This window comes from Oncorhynchus masou, chromosome 5, assembly GCF_036934945.1.
Source record: "Oncorhynchus masou masou isolate Uvic2021 chromosome 5, UVic_Omas_1.1, whole genome shotgun sequence".
Lineage (NCBI taxonomy): Eukaryota > Metazoa > Chordata > Actinopteri > Salmoniformes > Salmonidae > Oncorhynchus > Oncorhynchus masou.
The window spans coordinates 53,115,193-53,136,802 of record NC_088216.1 but is presented as its reverse complement, the minus strand read 5'-3'; the positions used below and the strand labels follow the sequence as shown (position 1 = coordinate 53,136,802).

The 21,610-nt window shown below is 41.8% G+C and overlaps 2 protein-coding genes across 5 annotated transcripts; one reads left to right on the top strand and one right to left on the bottom strand.

Moving 5' to 3' along the window:
• Positions 1-949: 949 nt before the first annotated feature.
• LOC135539833 (uncharacterized) lies at positions 950-4,751 on the top strand. 4 transcript variants are annotated; one of them, XM_064965995.1, is made up of 4 exons: positions 950-1,372; positions 2,458-2,600; positions 2,822-3,201; positions 3,329-4,751. In XM_064965995.1, exons 2-4 carry the CDS (start codon positions 2,489-2,491, stop codon positions 3,506-3,508), a joined length of 672 nt encoding a protein of 223 aa, XP_064822067.1. In that variant the 5' UTR covers positions 950-1,372; positions 2,458-2,488; the 3' UTR covers positions 3,509-4,751. The 4 variants fall into 4 exon arrangements, with proteins under 4 accessions (XP_064822067.1, XP_064822065.1, XP_064822066.1 ...); XM_064965993.1 differs by having other exon boundaries at positions 951-1,416; XM_064965994.1 differs by having other exon boundaries at positions 951-1,530.
• Positions 4,752-5,432: 681 nt separating this feature from the next.
• On the bottom strand, positions 5,433-21,610 carry LOC135539832 (NGFI-A-binding protein 2-like). The gene is given in 8 exon segments (XM_064965990.1): positions 5,433-6,940; positions 8,435-8,577; positions 8,579-8,618; positions 10,976-11,090; positions 11,413-11,464; positions 13,408-13,541; positions 13,953-14,876; positions 21,195-21,610. Coding segments are annotated over 7 exon segments (1,500 nt in total). The 5' UTR covers positions 14,868-14,876; positions 21,195-21,610; the 3' UTR covers positions 5,433-6,839.

Sequence of the window (21,610 nt, the reverse complement as noted above, 5' to 3'; positions counted from 1 at the left end):
GCTGCATCTCTGATCAGTCTTCTCCTTGTATGAGCTGAAAGTTTAGAGGGACGGCCAGGTCTTGGTAGATTTGCAGTGGTCTGATACTCCTTCCATTTCAATATTATCGCTTGCACAGTGCTCCTTGGGATGTTTAAAGCTTGGGAAATCTTTTTGTATCCAAATCCGGCTTTAAACTTCTTCACAACAGTATCTCGGACCTGCCTGGTGTGTTCCTTGTTCTTCATGATGCTCTGCGCATTTAACGGACCTCTGAGACTATCACAGTGCAGGTGCATTGATACGGAGACTTGATTACACACAGGTGGATTGTATTTATCATCATTAGTCATTTAGGTCAACATTGGATCATTCAGAGATCCTCACTGAACTTCTGGAGAGAGTTTGCTGCACTGAAAGTAAAGGGGCTGAATAATTTTGCACGGCCAATTTTTCAGTTTTTGATTTGTTAAAAAAGTTTGAAATATCCAATAAATGTCGTTCCACTTCATGATTGTGTCCCACTTGTTGATTCTTCACAAAAAAATACAGTTTTATATCTTTTTGTTTGAAGCCTGAAATGTGGCAAAAGTTCGCAATGTTCAAGGGGGCCGAATACTTTCGCAAGGCACTGTATCTACCTCCATCGCTCCAGTATCCTTGCACATGTTATTGGAACTGACTTTTTAAATATTTCCTGTATATAGTATGCTTACTCACTTAGTTACTTTATTGTGTATTTCATTATGTCTTATTCTTATTTCTTGTGTTTTTTTTACTGATTATTGCATTGTTGGGTTTTGAATTTGCAATAAAGGCATTTCACTGTGCATGTGACAATAAAACTTGAAACACACACACACTTTAAGAAAATGTCATGTGTGTAGTTGGTCGGTACTGTACTGTAGGTGTCACTTCTTTAGTTAACTACTTCACTTTGTAAGTATGGTGCATTGTAAAATGATCAAGGGTCTGTCAGGTCAAAATTGTTTACATAACCATACCACTGGAAACGAAATGAGGAACAGTGGGGTAACTGCCTTGGGGCAGAGGGATTTGCGATTTGATCTAGCAACACTTTCGTTTACTAGCCCACCGCTAGTAAACTAGGCTACCTGCCGCCCCAGGTGGTGGGCTTGTTCTTTGTTTTACCTATATAAAGGTTCTAATCACGGACTTCGTGTGTATATGAGACTATGAGATGTATAACCTTTTGTCTGCATCTGTGCTGATTAATATATGTCCACTTTTAAATCCTTGATTCACCAACTAGGAGGTCAACAATGTGTCAAGTGCTGCTCCGAAGCTCAGCAGTTTTTCCGGAAATAACTCTACTTTACTGTTGTTCTTCTTTTTGAAAGTTCAATAGATGATCCAGTTATAATGGCATTCGGTAAGAACACCTGTTCCTGTTTCGGGGATTATTGTGTTTAACAGGTAGGCTAAAATCAACAGTAAGGCAAGTACTCTCCGCCTCTTCTCAATATATGTAAGATATGAAATCGTGTTCAAAGTGATATCCTGTCGTGTCATTGGGGAAGACCATACAAGGTCGTAAGTTATATTCATCTTCACCTTTGTCAGTTTAAGTGTGTTCACTATGGTGTTTCCATCTTTAAAATGCCTGGACCAAAATGAGCCCAGAGTTTACTTTATCTCAACTTCGTGTACAGTAGATTAAATCAGTGAAAACAACGTCTGAAGTTAGGATAACATGTGCTTTGTTTTCAAGAATTACAGTTGGCTATTTTAAATGTAATGACAGAACATCGCATATGTAGGTTTCCAAATACAACTCTAAAATATCATCATGAAAGTCCTATCTATACACTTCAACATGTAATGTAAGTGGTAATTTGTAGGTTGGATATATCAAACATGCATGGAACTTTAAACATGACCTTATAGAAAGCCTGTACAAGACATGCACATGTAATGACATTGTCTGTGTTTTCCTGGTTTGTTATGAATGTGTTATTAGTGCATTCTGTTTGAGTTCCTTGTAGAGAGTAAGAGTGCATGTACAGTTTACAATTCTTGTCATAAATCGAATAGAATATGCCTCTTGAAAAAGACAAATGTGATTGATTATGTCTGGGGGAAGAAATGTGTTTGAAATACCAAATATCAGTTGTAATTAGTACATTTAGAGCCAGGTATTATTAAACGTGTTCACTGATGTCTATATGTATTTGACTTTGCACGTAAAGAGACACACCAGATGTGTTTTGTAGGATAGGACTCCATTCTCTCCCCTCGACTTGGTTCCATTTTTCCTTATTACTTCCTTCTTTAGACTCAATTTGAGGGGAGGGAACTATACATGGCACATTGCTGACAAAAGCATAACATGCTATAGCATTAGAAAGCTTTAGCATTTTACAATCACAGGAGCAGAAGTCCCTCCTCAAAATCTATTTTTCGGACTGGAACATTATAATTTTTCATGTACATTGTAATGTACGGGTCTCTTTTCAGATGGCTTTGTAAAGATCCCTGTGCTCATGAGATGGAGGAGGCGTACACAGAGCTGTACAGGGAGTTCCTCCAACTGCGCTTGCTGTGTCTGAAGCAGGCTGCTTTACTCAATAAACTCACAGAGAAACTGAGGACACAGCAAGGTCACTCCCATTTCCTTGTTGTCGTACCAAAAATGATATACTTCTCATGCCATGCCTATTCTGCAGGTTCTTATCTTTGTGTTACGATGAGTGTCAAAATCAGTGAATTCAGTGCATATATACAATATCAATGAATCTAGTAGGCTACATTTACATTTTTGTCATTTAGCAAACGGATCTTATCCTGAGCGATTACTTATACGTGCTTATTCCTTCCTTAGGAGGAGCCCCTGTTCCTGATGGAGACCCCAGCGTAATGGCATCAATCCCAATCCAGTGTACCCAGAAGAGCTCTGTTGCTCTCCCTGCATGGCCAGAAACCCCAATGGTCCCAACACACAACCCTGCTGCACACTATGGCATTATAAGGCCATCTGGGTCCATGGGGTCACTCACTAATCTACTGGCTGGGGATTTGGGCAGACTACGGCTGGACTTTGCTCATCCAGGGACAGAAAGGAAGGAGGTCCTCAAAGCCACCCCCCTAGGACCTCTGGACCTACCTGGGGGTAATGAAGAGATGGCACCCTCAAGTGTCTCTGGGGACTCGAAGCAAGCAGGTCGATTTTGGAGTGATGATATGACCCGACAAATGTTCAGGGTAGGTTTCTCCCCTTTAATTTTCTTTTTTTGACTAGTCATGTCATTAAACAAAACATCTGTTTGTCCTCTCCCTCCTCCAATCCCTGTGCCTCCCCTAAAACCTCTCTCTCCTCCCCCCTGCTCAGATGCCCTCGGCATGTGGCTCCTTCCTGGACAGTGAGTTTTTAAGCCAGACCGGGGGGATGATGCTGATGTCAGAGGTGGCGCTGCAGTCTCATGTGTGTGACTTCTGTAATGCTGTATTCCCTGGCCACACCACCACCAGGGGAGACTTCATGTGCCACCTCCACACACACATCACCTAGAACATTATTTCCCAACCAGGGGAAATAAATACTTGAGGAGACCGATGAGACCATGGGCTTACTGGTAAAACGCACATGAGGGTGTAATTCAGGGGTACTCCAGGCAGAGCAAAAAACTGTTTGTGTTACAGTAACCGAAAATGGTTGGGAACCACTGACGTAGAACACTGCTTCCCTGCACAAACTCCATCACACACACATCACCTAGAACACTAGTTCCCTGCACCGACTCCACACACATCATCGAGAACACTGGTTCCCCCATAACATCTCCACACACACGTAATCTAGAATCCCCATAACATTGTTTCTGTATCACCTAGAGTAGCTGTTTCCCCATCACTTAGATTAGTGGTTTCCCCATAATGTTTCCTCTGCATCACCTTGAGTAAGTGGTTTCCCCATAATGTTGCTTCTGCATCACTTAGAGTAGTGGTTTCCGCATAATGTTGCTTCTGCATCACCTTGAGTAGTGGTTTCCCCATAATGTTGTTTCTGCATCACCTTGAGTAGTGGTTTCCCCATAATGTTGATTCTGCATCACCTAGAGTAGTGGTTTCCCTTAAATTTGTTTCTGCATTGTGACCTGCCTGCCTGCCACCTCCACACACATCACCTAGACCATTTATGAGATTTGCTTGTTTTCCCCAAGAAATGTATTATTGATTTCAATGAAAAAGGTTCTTACAACATATATGTATTAATTAAACAGTCTGTTTTCTATGAAACTGAGAAATGTACATATACCACTGTTTTCTTATAGCACTAGAGGGCAGTAACAACATATGGTAGGCTACATCATGGGATTTGTCTCAGTTATCTCGTTATTACTGGTACTGTTTTATTACTAAAAATAATAAAAGGACATACAGTCATTTATAAACAGCTACACAATCCATTATAATGTTACACATAATATATGTATAAACATAGAAATATACTTGTATATTTATCCTATCGTTGCTTTCGAAGGAAAACCTCTTAACTTTGTAACCATTCATTTTTTTCATTGTGCATTGGAATTTTTACATGCATTGACTCTAGGGCCAAGAAAATTTATTCAAAATAGCTTCTGAAGTTTCTTAATTGTATGTTTGTTAATGGTAAAGTATTGCTGTTTTCTATTTTGGAGATAAGAGGTTTCATCCAACACAGACACTATGTAGGTAAAATTTCTGTCATGATTCTCTGTTGAATGTAGAGCTGAATTGATTAATAAATTAGGCCAATTTTCTTCAAATAATACTTTTGATATTGTCTCTTTGTGTATTTATGTAGTTTTTGTAATTGATATGTACATTCTAGTTTGAAAAGATGATGTATTTATTTTTTTGAACATGAAGCTTATTATGTTGCCACAGTGAACAGTCATTTGTGTTTGGGATGTGTCAAATGGCACTATATTCCCTATATTCCCCTGGTCAAAAGTAGCATACTATAGAGAAAATAGGGTGCTATTCGGAATACAACCTGGGTCTTTCACAGTCAGAGCAGCGATGCAAAAGTACACAGCAGAACTCCTCAACGAGCCACCAGGTTGGCAGCTATATCTCGCTATATTTAGTCTGCTCTCTCATTATGATGCTGGTGGGGTGGGGTGGGGAGGGGGGGGGGGACTCACAGGGAGTTGAGGCAGGTGACATCACAAATACAGTCATGTTAGCTTAGAACTGGAAGGAACAAACAACTTGATGGAGCGGAGGCGGTGATGATGATGGTGGTGGTGATAGTGCGGGGAGAGTGGGAATATGACTGTTTGGACCTAGTGCTTTTCTATTAGTTCTGGAATTACTGGCAGCATTCAAATGACGCAGGATTCTTCAGCCTTATCATACATTTGACACTTATGCTCCTCACAAGGAGTGCAACAGATGGGGTGGATGGATTTCCTCACAAGGAGTGCAACAGATGGAGCCACAACAAGAATTTTAAAACAATAAAATAACATTTATTGAGATTTAACTAAATAAATAATCTGCTGTTCAGCATAACAAATGGAGGAGGTTGTTTAATGCTTGTGAGGCAGGAGGTTACAGTTTAGGTACTTCATGGAAATAATGTGTCCATCCAAATTGCACCCTTTTTCCTATACAGTGCACCACCTTTGACTACAGGCAGGCCCTGTTCAGAAGTAGTGCATTATATAGGAAATAGGGGCCCTTTTCAGATGCAGAAAATGTCATGTCCTGGATTCTCCCTGATTTCCTAACCATCCAAACACCTTTCTTTTAAACGTTCATTCCCAGTAACATCTATGCATTCTTACCAAAAAAAGTGAATTCTCCAAAACTTCATAATCAAAGAATTTAGTGTTTGATACGACATACATACTGTATTAAAATAATAACATTGGGAGATGAGCATTCTTGTCATTGCTAACTTAGTAATTGCCTCAAGAGTTATCCAAATTATTGTTGCTTGTTTAAGCCTTATTAAGTTAAATCAAAGAATGTTGAGTTCACCAACAAATTTAATCTAAGGGCTCAATAGTGTTAACATATTAACATCCAAACCCACCCCTCTACATTAACATAGTTTCAGTGGGTGTCAGTGACAGTTGCTGCAGTATTGGAAGAAAAAGGCCTCTGAACCTGATTATCTTCTCTGTACACATTGCCTTTATCATCTAACGGTCAACACTCAAATTAGTGACACTTTGTAAAACCAATCTTTAACGGCAGTGTCATAACAGATACTTATCCTAATCTCAGTGACAACCTTGTATCAACAGAACGAAAATAGCACCAAAAGTTAGTCATGATATCAACATTTTGCATCCATTGTCCTGGGGGCGGGGTGGGGGAGGAGGGGATTATGGGGATTGGGATTATGTTCAAAGTGGGCAAACTGAGACATTATCACATCAGTGTGTGACATACCTCCTACATTTGTGTAAGTGTTACCGTAGCCCTGTGGATGCATGTGGCTAATGCCCCCGCAGGAGTGTTTGGGCACACTATATACAGAGGTAAAGTTGTAGAGTGCCTATCTCTCAATTTCAGTACTGGAAGGCCATAGTATTAGAAGGTTTATGATGTTTTACCTCTCCCTGAACCACCCGATTCAGCTAATCATGGGCTCCGTCCCAAATAACACCCTATTCCCTATATAATGCACTGCTTCTGACCAGAGTTCTGATCAAAAGTAGTGCACTATGTAGGGAATTGGGTGTCATTTGGGATCCAAAATTGATTTAGATTGGAATGATTCATTCCACCTCCCCTCCCCAGTACTCCCAAGTGTCAAGTACAGATGAAAAGCCTGCTGAGTTGTGCCCTCCAAGATCAGAGTGGAGCTGAGAGGCAGGGTTGTCGATGAGTGGTTGGTTTCACTACTTTCCCCTGTGGTCCGAGTCATCTTTGGTGCTGCCAGGGCTGCTGCTGCTGCTGCACGCTGCTATCGAGCCCCTCCTCTCCACCTTGACCTCAAAGTCTGGAAGAACGATAAGGGCTGTTAGCCTATATGGCCGACTGAGACAATATGATAATACATTATTACTCCCCCTGAACATTTGATTGGTATAGAGTACTTCACTTAATCAAAATAATACAAGGGGAAATACAACACCATGCAACTATGGTAGCACTCTTTAATATTTGAAATGTAATATGTCAAGAACTTGAATTTAAATGTCAAGGGTTTTGTCTGCCAAAATGTGAACCCACTTATAAGCTAATAGGATAATACTGTAGATGGAGTCAGTACAGTCAGAGAAGACAAGTCATGTTGCCTTGAGTTAGTGTGAGAGAAATGGAGAAGGAAACCAGAATGAGTGAGAAGAACAACGGACGACGGAGGGGAAGTGAGAAGGAGACCGACGTCATAGAGAGATGAAACATGTCATCTTGGTTGTTTTTCCCCTCTACTTAAGAAGTCGAGGAAGAGGTAGAAAAAAAAGCCTGTGCCATTTCCCTGCCCACAGGTTTTTATTTTTGTTCTCTGTCGCCTGGTGAGTCAATGCAACGCCCCTCCAATTACCACCCACTTCTTAGCCCCCTCTCTCAATCCATCCCGCCCTTCAGCCCACACGCCTAACACAATGTGACATCAGCTGGTGAGGAGTGAGGGGGAGGGGGGTTCCGTTTCTACTGCTCCCACAGCACTTCCTCTGGCCCCCACCATTATTCTCTCTCTCTCTCTCTCTCTCTCTCTCTCTCTCTCTCTCTCTCTCCCACTCTCTCTCTCTGTCTCCCTGTATCTTCTCCACCCTGCCTACTGTGACAGCCCAGTACTACTGCACAGTAGCTTTATTAACATCTCAATGGCTTCACTTTTACATTTTAATGATGAGTGACAAAATGTGACGAGGAAGGGGTTAAGTATAATCATTTTAAGTGTCGCTATTATTAACATATGCTAGAAGACCTCATGGCAATTTGAATAAACTAACATCCATGTCAACTTTCAGTATGACTTTCTAATCTAAACTGTAGCTGGATGCTGCCTCCTCAGCCTCCCCTCTCTATCCCCCAACTAATTTCTCTCCTTTAGTTCTTCTCCAGTCCCAGCTAGAGAAACAGCTCCGGATAGTGGGAGGCATCACCCTAGACAACAATACTGGCTACAGGGGCAGTATGTTAAAGTGATCATGTAGGTTTGTCAAATGTTTTCATACCTCAAAAGTGGTTTAATATCAGGAGACAATGTCCCAGGACATTTGTTGAGTTGATTTAGTTCGATTCTGCTGTATGTCTCAAACTCAAATGAATACGAAAGATAGGCACCGTTTAAAAATGATGAAATTATCTTTCCAATTCAATTGAGATAGAGACATGCAGCCGAATCTACACAACAAATGTTGTGGGATGGACTCATCTCAACATAACACACATTTTTAGGCATGAAAAAGTCAGACTATCACTTTAAGAGTGCTAGCATGATAACTCTTGAATGATAATGTTTGTAAGCCATTATTCAGAAAGTCACCTGTGGTATGTGTCCCCTCTGACCTAAGGCTGATCTTGCCAGCTCGGTCACGTGACACCATCTTAGCCAATCGCAGCCCCTCATCCATGAGCGTTTGTTGCATGAGATGGCGACTCCAGTTGGCAGGGATGGAGGTGTCGGTGGGGGGCGGGGGATGGAGATTGGTTGCACTGTGAGGCTACGTCTATTAGGACAGACAGGGTTAGGTGTAAATGTAATTTTGAACCAATCACATATAGCTGCTTCTTGACAAGACTGTGCTGCGTCAAGAATGGCATCCTATTCCCTATGTAATGTACTATGTTTGACCAGGGCCCATAGGGCTCTATATAGATAATAGGGTACCATTTGGGACATAGCTGGACACTACAGAAAACATTAACTATTATCAATAGTGCTTTGTAGTCAGTGGGGCTCTGTGACATTTAGAGAAACACATAAAGAATGTCTGGGAATGAAATATGATTAAGTGACAGTGTATGTACAGTTGAAGTCAGAAGTTTACATACACCTTAGCCAAATACATTTAAACTCAGTTTTTCACAACATGTTTTTTTCCTGACATTTAATCCTAGTAAAAATTCCCTGTCTTAGGTCAGTTGGGTCACTTTATTTTAAGAATGTGAAATGTCAGAATAATTGTCACAACTCCTACCGAAGGTGGCTCCCCTTCCCGTTCTGGTGGCGCTCGGCGGTCGTCGTCGCCGGCCTACTAGCTGCCACTGATTCTTTCCTCCCCTCCTTGTCTGTTTATTGGTTACACCTGTTATGTATTTTGGTGATTAGTTGGGCTTTATTAGCCAGCTGGCCCGGCCCGCCTGCTCTTTGTGCGGGATTGTTTGTGTGACATTTGTGCACGTTTGAGGTGAACATGTTTTTTCCCTGTTCGTGGGTTTTGCTGGACTGTTTTAGGCCCCGTGTTTGGGGCATTTGTTTTTGTGAGCGCCCAGTGTTTCGTGGGGTGGCTTATGTTCACCATTTGTGCATTAAAGAGCACTACCCTGAACTCTCTGTTTCCTGCGCCTGACTTTGCACCCACTACACCCAGATCGTTGCAATAATAGTAGAGAGAGTGATTATTTCAGATTTTATTTCTTTCATCACATTCCGAGTGGATCAGAAGTTTACATACACTAAATTAGTATTTGGTAGCATTGCCTTTACATTGTTCAACTTGGGTCAAACGTTTCAGATAGCTTTCCACCAGCTTCCCAGCTTTTTTGGCCCATTCCTCCTGACATAGCTGGTGTAACTGAGTCAGGTTTGTCGGCCTCCTTGCTCACACGCACTTTTTCAGGTCTGCCCACAAATTTTCTGTAGGATTGAGGTCAGGGCTTTGTGATGGCCACTCCAATACCTTGACTTTGTTGTCCTTAAGCCATTTTGCCACAACTTTGGAAGTATGCTTGGGGTCATTGTCCATTTGGAAGACCCATTTGCGATCAAGCTTTAATTTCCTGACTGATGTCTTGAGATGTTGCTTCAATATATCCACATAACTTCCCTCCTCATGATGCCATCTATTTTGTGCAGTGCACCAGTCCCTCCTGCAGCAAAGCACCCCCACAACATGATGCTGCCACCCCCATGCTTCACAGTTGGGATGGTGTTCTTCGGCTTGCAAGCCTCCCCCTTTTTCCTCCAAACATAGCAATGGTCATTATGGCCAAACAGTTCTATTTTTGTTTCATCAGACCAGAGGACATTTCTCCAAAAAGTATGATCTTTGTCCCCATGTGCAGTTGCAAACCGTAGTCTGGCTTTTTTATGGCGGTTTTGGAGCAGTGGCTTCTTCCTTGCTGAGCGGCCTTTCAGGTTATGTCGATATAGGACTTGTTTTACTGTGGATATAGATACTTTTGTACCTGTTGCCTCCAGCATCTTCACAAGGCCCTTTGCTGTTGTTCTGGGATTGATTTGCACATTTCGCACCAAAGTACTTTCATCTCTAGGAGACAGAACGCGTCTCCTTCCTGAGCGGTATGACGGTTGCATGGTCCCATGGTGTTTATACTTGCGTACTATTGTTTGTACAGATGTACGTGGTACCTTCAGGCATTTGGAAATTGCTCCCAAGGATGAACCAGACTTGTGGAGGTCTAGAATTTTTTTCTGAAGTCTTTGCTGATTTCTTTTGATTTTCCCATGATGTCAAGCGAAGAGGCACTGAGTTTGAAGGTAGGCCTTGAAATACATCCACAGGCACACCTCCAATTGACTCAAATGATGTCAATTAGCCTATCAGAAGGTCCTAAAGCCATGACATCATTTTCTGGAATTTTCCAAGCGGTTTAAAGGCACAGTCAACTTAGTGTATGTAAACTTCTGACCCACTGGAATTGTGATACAGTGAATTATAAGTGAAATAATCTGTCTGTAAACAATTGTTGGAAAATTTACTTGTGTCATGCACAAAGTTGATGTCCTAACTGACTTGCCAAAGTATAGTTAGTTAATTAACAAGACATTTGTGGAGTGGTTGAAAAACAAGTTTTAATGACTCCAACCTAAGTATAGGTAAACTTCCGACTTCAATGGTACCTTGTGTTAAGCTGTCCAGACTCTCTCCTGATAAGCTGTCCTCGTCAGCCCTCTGGGACACGCCCTCTGAACCCTCCACACCATGGAGGGAGGACACACATTCTGACACTATCACCTGAAACACACACCAAATGTCATAGTGTGTGTGTGGTTCAATGCAATTACTACTGAAATGTACTAATGGCATAAAATTGATATATAGTATAGGGTCGATTGAAAAGTATCTATGGTATAAATTACAGTGTATGAATTTTTGCAATTTCATTGATTTATTCTAATTACAGCTTATTCATTGTCTACCAATGCTGTATGGATCAACATGATACTAATATTACGTTGACAAAACAGCTTTTGTAGACACACTAACAAATTAAAATAGAGTTTGATATAGTTTTAAATCTTTCTTGTTAGGGGTTCAGAGACTTTAGCCCACTCACCTCATGTTTCACTCTCTTTTGGGATGATAAACTGCAGTCATCTGCACTTGTTCTGTAATAAGAGAAATAAATAATAAAGTAAAAGAGCAATCCTCTTGTGCAAACTCCAGGATTCATTTGGCCCTGCTGTCTGTTAGTTCATTAGCAAGTAGTAGCTCATTATATCCAATTAAAATATACAGAATAAAAATCTAAACACAACATGCAAAGTGTTGGTCCCATGTTTCATGAGCTAAAATAAAGAATCCCAGAAATGTTCCACATGCACAAAAAGCTTATTTCTCTCCAATTTTGTGGACAAATTTGTTTACACAACCGTTAGTGAGCATTTCTCCTTTGTCAAGATAATCCATCCACCTGACAGGTAAGGCATATCAAGAAGCTGATTAAACAGCATGATCATTACACAGGTTCACCTTGTGCTGGGGACAATAAAAGGCTTCTAAAATGTGCAGTTTTGTTACACAACACAATGCCACAGATGTCTCAAGTTTTGAGGGAGCATGCAATTAGCATGCTGACTGCATGAATGTCCACCACAGCTTTTGCCAGAGAATGTAATGTTGATTTCTCTACCATAAGCCGCCTCCAACTTCGTTTTAGAGAATTTGGCAGTACGTCCAACCTGCCTCACAACCTCAGACTACATGTAACCATGTCAGCCTAGGACCTCCATATCCGGCTTCTTTACCTGCAGGATCGTCTGAGACTAGGCACTAGGCGTCTGAGACTAGGTACAGCTGATGAAATTGAGGAATATTTATTTCTGTAGTAAAGCCCTTTTGTGGGGAAAAGCGAATTCTTATTGGCTGGGCCTGGCTCCCCTGCCCAGTCATGTGAAATCCATAAATGATGGCCTAATAAATGTATTTAAATTGACTGATTTCCTTCTATGAACTGTAATATCTTAGAAATTGTTGCATATTGCATTCATATTTTCGTTCAGTATATAAAAACTGATGTTGTGTAACCAAAACTTGAGGCGATGTGACTAAACAGTAAACACATACATTATTAATTGATTTTGAAAGATATATAAAAAAATCTTATAGATTATATGAGACGCTTGAGTTTTTGAATGTTTTTTCATTTAGCTGATCACAAAGTATGACTTGGTTTTGGAGCGGATGCACTGACTGCAGTGCTGTCTGACGAGTAGCATGACCTTGGCCAGCCTTAGCTACAGTGCCTTGCGAAAGTATTCGGCCCCCTTGAACTTTGCGACCTTTTGCCACATTTCAGGCTTCAAACATAAAGATAGAAAACTGTATTTTTTTGTGAAGAATCAACAACAAGTGGGACACAATCATGAAGTGGAACGACATTTATTGGATATTTCAAACTTTTTTAACAAATCAAAAACTGAAAAATTGGCCGTGCAAAATTATTCAGCCCCCTTAAGTTAATACTTTGTAGCGCCACCTTTTGCTGTGATTACAGCTGTAAGTCGCTTGGGGTATGTCTCTATCAGTTTTGCACAAAAGGTCGCAAAGTTCAAGGGGGCCGAATACTTTCGCAAGGCACTGTATGTGTGCTAAGTGTATAAGTCTCTCTATATGTGGGTTTCCCTGTGTGCATCCCAAATGGCACCCTATTTCCTACAGATGTAGGATCTTAATTTGAGCCAGTTTGCTTCAGCAGGAACATAATCCTGCAGCAACAGCAAATATGAATTATTATGTGGATTATAATGAATGAACATTTTTGTATGGGGTTGATTCATTTTTCATTGGGGAAAATCAAGTCAGAATTTTCTAAGTGGAAATTTCTAACTTTAGATGCCTTTTTAAAACTCAAATACACTAAATGTTTGTTTTTCTGCTATGCAGGAAAATTCTCAGCAACAAAAGAGTGATCAAATTAAGTTCCTACTTTTGACCAGGGCTCATAGGGGACACAGACTAGTTGTAGAGGAAGAGAAAGAAGGTGAGAGGGTGGGAAGGTCATCAGACGGGGGTAGGGAACCCCCTAAACAGTGGAACCTCGTGCCCTTACCTGGCATGCTTGAGTGTGGAGGTGTAGGCGCATTCTCTTGCCACCTGTCTAGCCAATGAGAAGAGCTCTACCCGTCGCAGAAGCAGAGCGTTGTCACGCATACAGAACTGGGCGGCCGCTTCATTGATGATCAGCTGAACATGAGGAGGACATCAAATAAGGTGAGAGGGGAAAGAGAACATTAGAATGATATGAACACTATGATTTAAAAAAACATACAACCCACTGGGCAAAAACTGGTTGAATCAACGTTGTTTCCAGGTCATTTGAAAAAAAACATTTAATGTGATGACGTTGAAGCAACGTGGAAAACTGATTGGATTTGAAAAAAGTAATCAACGTAATTTTGTGGGGTTTTTCACCCAACTTTTAACCTAAATCCAATGACCTGGTGACATTTTTGATTGATTTCACATTGAATTCAGGTTACTTGACAATTCAAAACTAGACGTTGAACTGACGTCTGTGCCCAGTAGGAATGCTCAAGCCTCACACATATATTAGTACACAGATAACTCTATTAGTGGAAACACTGATGCCCTCACCTCGTGGTGTGTGAGCTGCTTGCCCTCCCTCCTCTTGGAGTCGAAGCGGCCGTAGATGAGGCTGTACTTGCGGATCTCCTCCTCCTTGGCCATGTCCTGGGGTGCCATCTTGAAGATGTGGCCCACCGTCTTGGCCATCTTCTTGTTCATCCTAAGGAGTGTCTTCACCTCTCTGGGGTCCGACCTGGGCAGGGTCCTCAGGAGCCTGTCCACGCTCTCCCCCACTGCCCGTGCCGTCTCCCCGTCCAGCTGGCCCCCAGGCCAGGCTGAGAGGACCACCGGGGAGAGGGAGGAGGAGGAGGCTGGGGGCGTGGAGGGACCTGGGGTACGAGAGGGGAGTAGAGGTGGGCTGGACTGCTCCTCGTCCACCCCTGAGGCTGAGACCGAGGCACTGTTCCCATCTGGCTCTGGGCTGAGCCAGCGGGGGTCCATTGGGGACAGCTTTCCCCTGTAGTGGGTGTCCGGGGGCTGTGGCGAGGCCTGGGAGCAGGGGCTTCTGGGGCTCCCGCTGTGCAAAGGGGTGAGGCACGCCCTGTCCTCCCTGTCGAACGGCGACCCTGGCTGCCCATTGCTCAGGGACCTCCTGGGTCCGCTGGTGGCGGTTCCGCTGGCACCCGTCCCATCCACCTTGAACAGCGGGATGCCGCCCAGGGGCACGTTGGCCAGGGGCTGGTTGTAGAGGGCCGGGTTGGCTGCCCAGTCGCGGAGGGCCTTCTGTAGACGGCGCACGTGCAGTGGCTTGGTCGCCATGCCGACCAGCGCCATGATCTCCAGGAACTCATCCTCTGCAGCCTCACAGAGCTGCTGCAAGTCGTCGCCGCCCTGCTGGATGAAGGTGTCGTAGTAGGCCAACAGGTTGGCCCTCTGCAGCACCCGGTACAGCTGCAGCTCGCCCAGCATACGCGGCAGAGACATGGCGTAGGACTGTAGACAGGAAAGAAGGAACAGACCAGAGGAGAGTTACACAAGACTCCACTTAAGTTTAATAAATGTCTCATCAATGGAAGGAGAAAACAGTTATGATGTATTGTGTTGTGTGGACAGAATGCTTTATTAATTTGTTTGCTACATGGAATAATCCTCCCTCCCTCCTCCATTCTCTCTCCCTGCTTCTTTACCTCCCTACCCCTCTCTCATCCATCGCTCCCCCCTCGCTCTCAATCCCCTTCCTTCTTCACCATCTCCCTCTCTCCCCTTCCCCACTCTCATCTTTCTTTCTCTCTCCCATCACCACCTCTCTCTCTCTCCTCTCTCAAAGCACAGACATGATATTGAAGCATAGATATGTGTCAAGAGAGTTGACACATAAGTCAATATACATTGCATTCAATGCAAAAGGATATTCAGGCAGACAGACAGACTCTAACCTCAACCATAAACCTAACCCTAGCTTCATGTCCACACCTTGGCTCAACCCTAACCCTAGCCATGGGGTTGGAGCTATGGTTAGGGTTGAAGTTGGAGTTAGAGTTGAGCTTGGATGTGGACAAGAAGTTAGGGTTATGGCTAGGGTTACGGTTATGGTTGAGCCAATATGTGGAGATGAAGTGAGGGTTAGTGTAGGGTTGAGCCAGGAATGGACATGAAGCTAGGGTTATACTCTTAGAAAAAATGGTTCCAAAAGGGTTCTTCGGCTATCCCCATAGGAGAGCACTTTTTGGTTCCAGGTAGAACTATTTTGGGTTCCATGAAGAACCCTCTGTGTAAAAGGTTCTACATGGAACTCAAAAGGGTTCTACCTGGAACCAATAGGGTTCTACTTGGAACCAAAATGGGTTCTTCAAAGGGTCCTCCTATAGGGACAGCCAAAGAACCCCTTTTAGGTTCTAGATAGCACCCTTGGAAAAGGGTTTTGGTTAGGTTAAGGGTTGAGCCGGGATGTGGACATGAAGCTAGAGTTAGGGTTAGGCCCTAGACATCACCCTAACCCTAATCCAATTAACAATACATGTATTTGCCCCTACCCCCACTACATGGCAGAAAGGTAGGGTTTATGTGTTTTTGAGTGACATCGGCGGTTGATCCTAGAAACACAATTCACATATGGGATCATTCAGCAGACTCTCCCGATGAACACAAGCCTACACCTGACCGAGGGACCGCCATGATCCGGCAAATGAAAGTTAAAGTCAATCCACCCAAAATAATTGTTGACCTCCATTGGACACAATGGTCTTGCAGTTCTAGAAACGAAGAGTCTTGTTAGAATGAATTCTGAAGACAATGTCAGTAAAAAAAATGTATTGACTTGAAACTTAAAACTGCCTGCCTGCCTGCCTGCCTGCCTGCCTGCCTGCCTGCCGAAAGTCAGAAAGATACGAGAAACAGGAAGGGAAGGAGAGGGAGAGGGGGGACAGAGGGGGAAGGGGTTGAAGGGTGAAAGAGGATGGGGAGATAAAGAGGAGGTAGAGAGAGAGAAAGAGGGAGGCAAAGAGGGAGAGAAAGAGAGAAGATAGAGAGTGAGAAGGAGAGGGGGATAAGAGAAAAGAGAGAGAGACATGTCTGTCTATCTGTCTGTGAGTTTATACAGTGCCTTCAGAAACCCCTTGACTTATTCCACATTTTGCTGTTACAGCTTGAATAACAAATGCATTAAATATATTTTTTTCTCACCCATCTACACACAATACCCCAGAACTACAAAGTGAAAACATGTTTTTTCACATTTTTACAAATGTATTGAAAATTAAATACGGAAATATGAACATACAGTTGAAGTTGGATGTTCACATACACTTACGTTGGAGTCATTAAAACTCATTTTTTTACCACTCCACAAATTTCTTGTAAACAAACTATACTTTGGCAAGTCATTTAGAACATCTACTTTGTGCATTACACAAGTAATTTTTCCAACAATTGTTTACAGACGGGATATTTCACTTATAGTTCACTGTATCACAATTCCAGTGAGTCAGAAGTTTACATACACTAAGTTGACTGTGCCCTTAAACAGCTTGGAAAATTACAGAAAATTATGTCATGGCTTTAGAAGCTTCTGATAGGCTAATTGACATCATTTGAGTCAATTGGAGGTGTGCCTGTGGATCTATTTCAAGGCCTACCTTCAAGGCCTACTTCAGTGCTTCTTTGCTTGACATCATGGTAAAAAAGGAAAAAGAAATTGTAGATATCCGCAAGTCTGGTTCATCCTTGGGAGCTATTTCCAAATACCTGAAGGTACCACGTTCATCTGTACAACCAATAGTACGCAAGTATAAACAAACACCATGGGACAACGTAGCCTTCATACCACTCAGGAAGGAGACGCGTTCTGTCTCCTAGAGATGAAAGTACTTTGGTGTAAAAAGTGCAAATCAATCCCAGAACAAGGACCTTGTGAAGATGCTGGAGGGAACAGGTACAAAATTATCTATATCCATAGTAAAATTAATCCTACATCGACATAACCTGAAAGGCCGCTCAGCAAGGATGAAGCCACTCCTCCACAACCGCCATAAAAAAGCCAGACTACAGTTTGCAACTGCACATGGGGACAAAGATTGTACTTTTTGGAGAAATGTCCTCTGGTCTGATGAAACAAAAATAGAACTGTTTGGCCATAGTGACCATCGTTATGTTTGGAGGAAAAGGGGGAGGCTTGCAAGCCAAAGAACACCATCCCAACTGTGAAGCATGGTGGTGGCAGCATCATGTTGGGGTGCTTTGCTGCAGGAGGGACTGGTGAACTTCACAAAATAGATGGCATCATGAGGAGGGACAATTATGTGGATGAAGCAACATCTCAAGACATCGGTCAGGAAGTTAAAGCTTGATCGCAAATGTGCCTTCCAAATGGACAATGACCCCAAGCAGACTTCCAAAGTTGTGGCAAAATGGCTTAAAGACAACAAAGTCAAGGTATTGGAGTGGCCATAGCAAAGCCCTGACCTCAATCCCATAGAAAATGTGTGGGCAGAACTGAAAAAGCATGTGTGAGCAAGGAGGCCTACAAACCTGACTCAGTTACACCAGCTCTGTCAGGAGGAATGTGCCAAAATTCACCCAATTTATTGTGGGAAGCTTGTGGAAGGCTACCTGAAATGTTTGACCCAAGTTAAATAATTTAAATGTAATGCTACCAAATACTAATTGAGTGTATGTAAACTTCTGACCCACTCGGAATGTGAATGCTGAAATAAATAATTCTCTCTACTATTATTCTGACATTTCACATTCTTAAAATAAAGTGATGATCCTAATTGACCTAAAACATGGAATTTTACTAGGATTAAATGTCAGGAATTGTGAAAAACTGAGTTTAAATGTAGTTGGCTAAGTATGTAAACTTCCAACTTTAACTGTAGGTATTCACACCCCTGAGTCAATACATGTTAGAATCAACATTGGCAGCGATTACAGCTGTGAGTCTTTCTGTGAGTCTCTAAGAGCTTTGCACACCTGGATTGTACAATATTTGCACATTAATATTTGTTTTGTTCTTCAAGACTGTGAAGCTGGTTGTTGATCATTGCTCGACTGCCATTTTCAAATCTTACCAAAGAGTTTAGCCGATTTTAGGCAAAACTTAATATCATTCAATGCCGTCTTGAATCAACTGCATTGTATATTTGGCCTAGTGTTTTAGGTTATTGTCCTGCTGAAAGAGGAATTTGTTTCTGTGTCTGTTGGAAAGCAGACTGAACCAGGTTTTCCTTTAGGATTTTTCCTGTGCTTTGCGCTATTCCGTTTATTTTTATCCTAAAAAACTCCCTAGTCCGTGTCGATGACAAGCATACCAAAAACATGCAGCCATCAACATGCTTGAAAATTTGAAGTGGTACTCAGTGATGTGTTGGATTTCCACAAACATAACACTTTGTATACAGGACACAAAGGGAATTCCTCTGCCACATTTTTTCAGTTTTACTTTAGTGCTTTATTGCAAACAGGATGCATGTTTTGGAATATTTTTATTCTGTACAGGCTTCCTACTTTTCACTCTGTCATGTAGGTTAGTATTGTGGAGTAACTACAATGTTGTTTTTCCATCCTCAGTTTCCCCCGATCACAGCCATTAAACTCTAACTGTTTTAAAGTTACCATTGGCCTCATTGTGAAATCCCTGAAGGGTTTCCTTCCTCTGAGTTAGGAATAATGTCTATATCTTTGTAGTGCCTGGGTGTATTGATAGACCAGCAGAAGTGTAATTACTAACTTCCCCAGGCTCAAAGGGATATTCAATGTCTGCTTGTTTTTTTAAATCTACAAATAAGTGCCCTTCATTGCAAGGCATTGGAAATCCTCCCGGGTCTTTGTGGTTGAATCTGTGTTTGAAATTCACTGCTCGATTGAGGGACCTTGCAGATAATTGTATGTGTGGGGTACAAGGATGAGGTAGTCATTCAAAAATCATGTTAAGCTTTTACTGCAAAATATGTGTTCTTGGTAGTCTTAAACAAATCTATTTTGAAACAAAAGTATAAACCTCACACATGGTTATGGGCTTAAAAAAAAATCTGGCAGTTGAAATGTATGACATTTTTTGTTTGCATCCCAATATGGCACTTTATATACATCACAGAAGACGTTTGGCATTTCCTGTGTAAAAGTTTATTAATTATGAAAAATATAACATTCCACCCATGAGGCCACTAGAGGGCGATTTGGTTAGATGACTGCAGCAACAGGGTGTACCCTATTATTGCACCATGCATGCACCAGGCTTGTAATAACAAATGTGTTGAATACTTCATTTTTATGTTTTATTTTATTTCACCTTTATTTAAACAGGTAGGCTAGTTGTGAACAAGTTCTCATTTACAACTGCGACCTGGCCAAGAAAAAGCAACGCCCCATTTAAGCCCCGTGAGTGCAAAATTCGAGCTGTTTCAAATGGAAGTACCAAATTCGAGCTGTGTCTAAGGAAACCTGGGCCAGTGCAGCACAGTTTCACAACTCGCTACAGCTCGATTAGAATTCGGGCTGGTGGAGCCGTTACTACGCAACCACCAAACTGATCACCGCTGGTCACCGCAGCTCGTCTGGGCTTGTTGCTGTTAGCTAGCACTTAGATAAGCAGTACTGCAGTAGTCAGACATGACACGAATCAGCACCATAGCTGGGTCCTTCATTCATTTTTTGCACTACACAAACTTTTATGAGAACAGTCAGCCCTCAAATGCTAGCAAATCAGAGTTGAAATAAGCTAGCTAGCTAGCGAGAATTTTTGCTGGCCAGGTCGTATTGAAAGCTAACATGGCATCATTTCTTATTTTTGGAGGCAGTGGATACGCAATTTGAGCTGGCCCAGCGAGGTCATGCCAACAGGGTTGATTTCAAAGTGCCAATGCAGACGGGGCTTTATTGACTCAAGACATTTCAGCTTTTCATGTTTTATTCATTCGTAAACATTTCTAAAAACATAATTCCACTTTGCCATTATGGGGTAATGTGTGTAGATCAGTGACACAAAATCTCAATTGAATCCATTTTAAATTCAGACTATAACACAAGACAATTTGGAAAAAGTCAAGGGGTGGGGATACTTTCTGAAGGCACTGTATTGTATGTCTGTCTGTCTGAATTTCACCTGTTTTTGCCTAATGCTCAACCATCTTGATGCATGTTTATGTATTAATTTCGGAGCACATGCGTCAAGACCCATACCTTTTCGCAATGAATGCAATAAATGTATTGAGAAATGTGTCACACCTTTTGATCTGTTATGTTGCAGAATGTCTCATATAAGAACACATGAAGTCAATATCAATCAAATGTCTTGTATAAGAAAACACTAAGTCCATACCATTTTTTATTTGAACCCAGATTACACATGAGAGACTTATACTAGCCTACAAAAGCCTACTTTTCCTGATAGTTTATTATTATTGATGATCATCTTTGACAACACTTCACGTGTGGGTGCCCAATCCTCTATACCTCAAATATGCAGGATGTGTTCTCCAATTACGCATGGCATTGTCATTGGAAAAATGTTTAGACATGCACAATTGTTTGGTTTTTTCAAGATCTGGGAATTAAAAATAGTTTGTTAAAAATAGTTTGTCTATTCTTATGGGGACAGAATTTGCGAGTTCATATGATGCACAAAGCGACGGTTACGAAAATAATAATTTAAAAAACAATGACAATAATTTAAAAAACAATGACAATAGTATTAAGCGAACATCCATAGTGCAAGGCAATAACATATGATCCATCTTTCTACGGGACTAAACACGTATGTGAAATGTAATATTTCATCATACAAATGTAAATAACTCCAGCATAATCTCTCACCTCGTTCAAATCGTCCGATGGCTGAATTGGCAGAGGGGACCTGCGCGCACTGAGTGACCCGAATCCAGTTTTCGCACAATCTGTTGAACCTCGTAATAGGCTAGATTATCTACAAATAAAGTTATATCAGCAATCGTAATTGTTATCTCACTTTTTACCTTATCGAAAGTCTCATCCCTCGACGACTCTTTTTTTAAAGTCCCATCCAGTCCCGTTAACTAAGTTTCCATCAATGTAAGAGATTGGATAAATACATACTTTTTTAAAAGCTATTGTACACAACCTATTGTAAATGCCTTAAATGTATTTATATAGTCGCTTTTATTTTCCTGTAAAAATCGTTATCTTTCTCACTTCTGACTGCTGTTGACACCAGCTAAATCCCATAACTCGTCTGAATTCGTTGGCAGTTATCT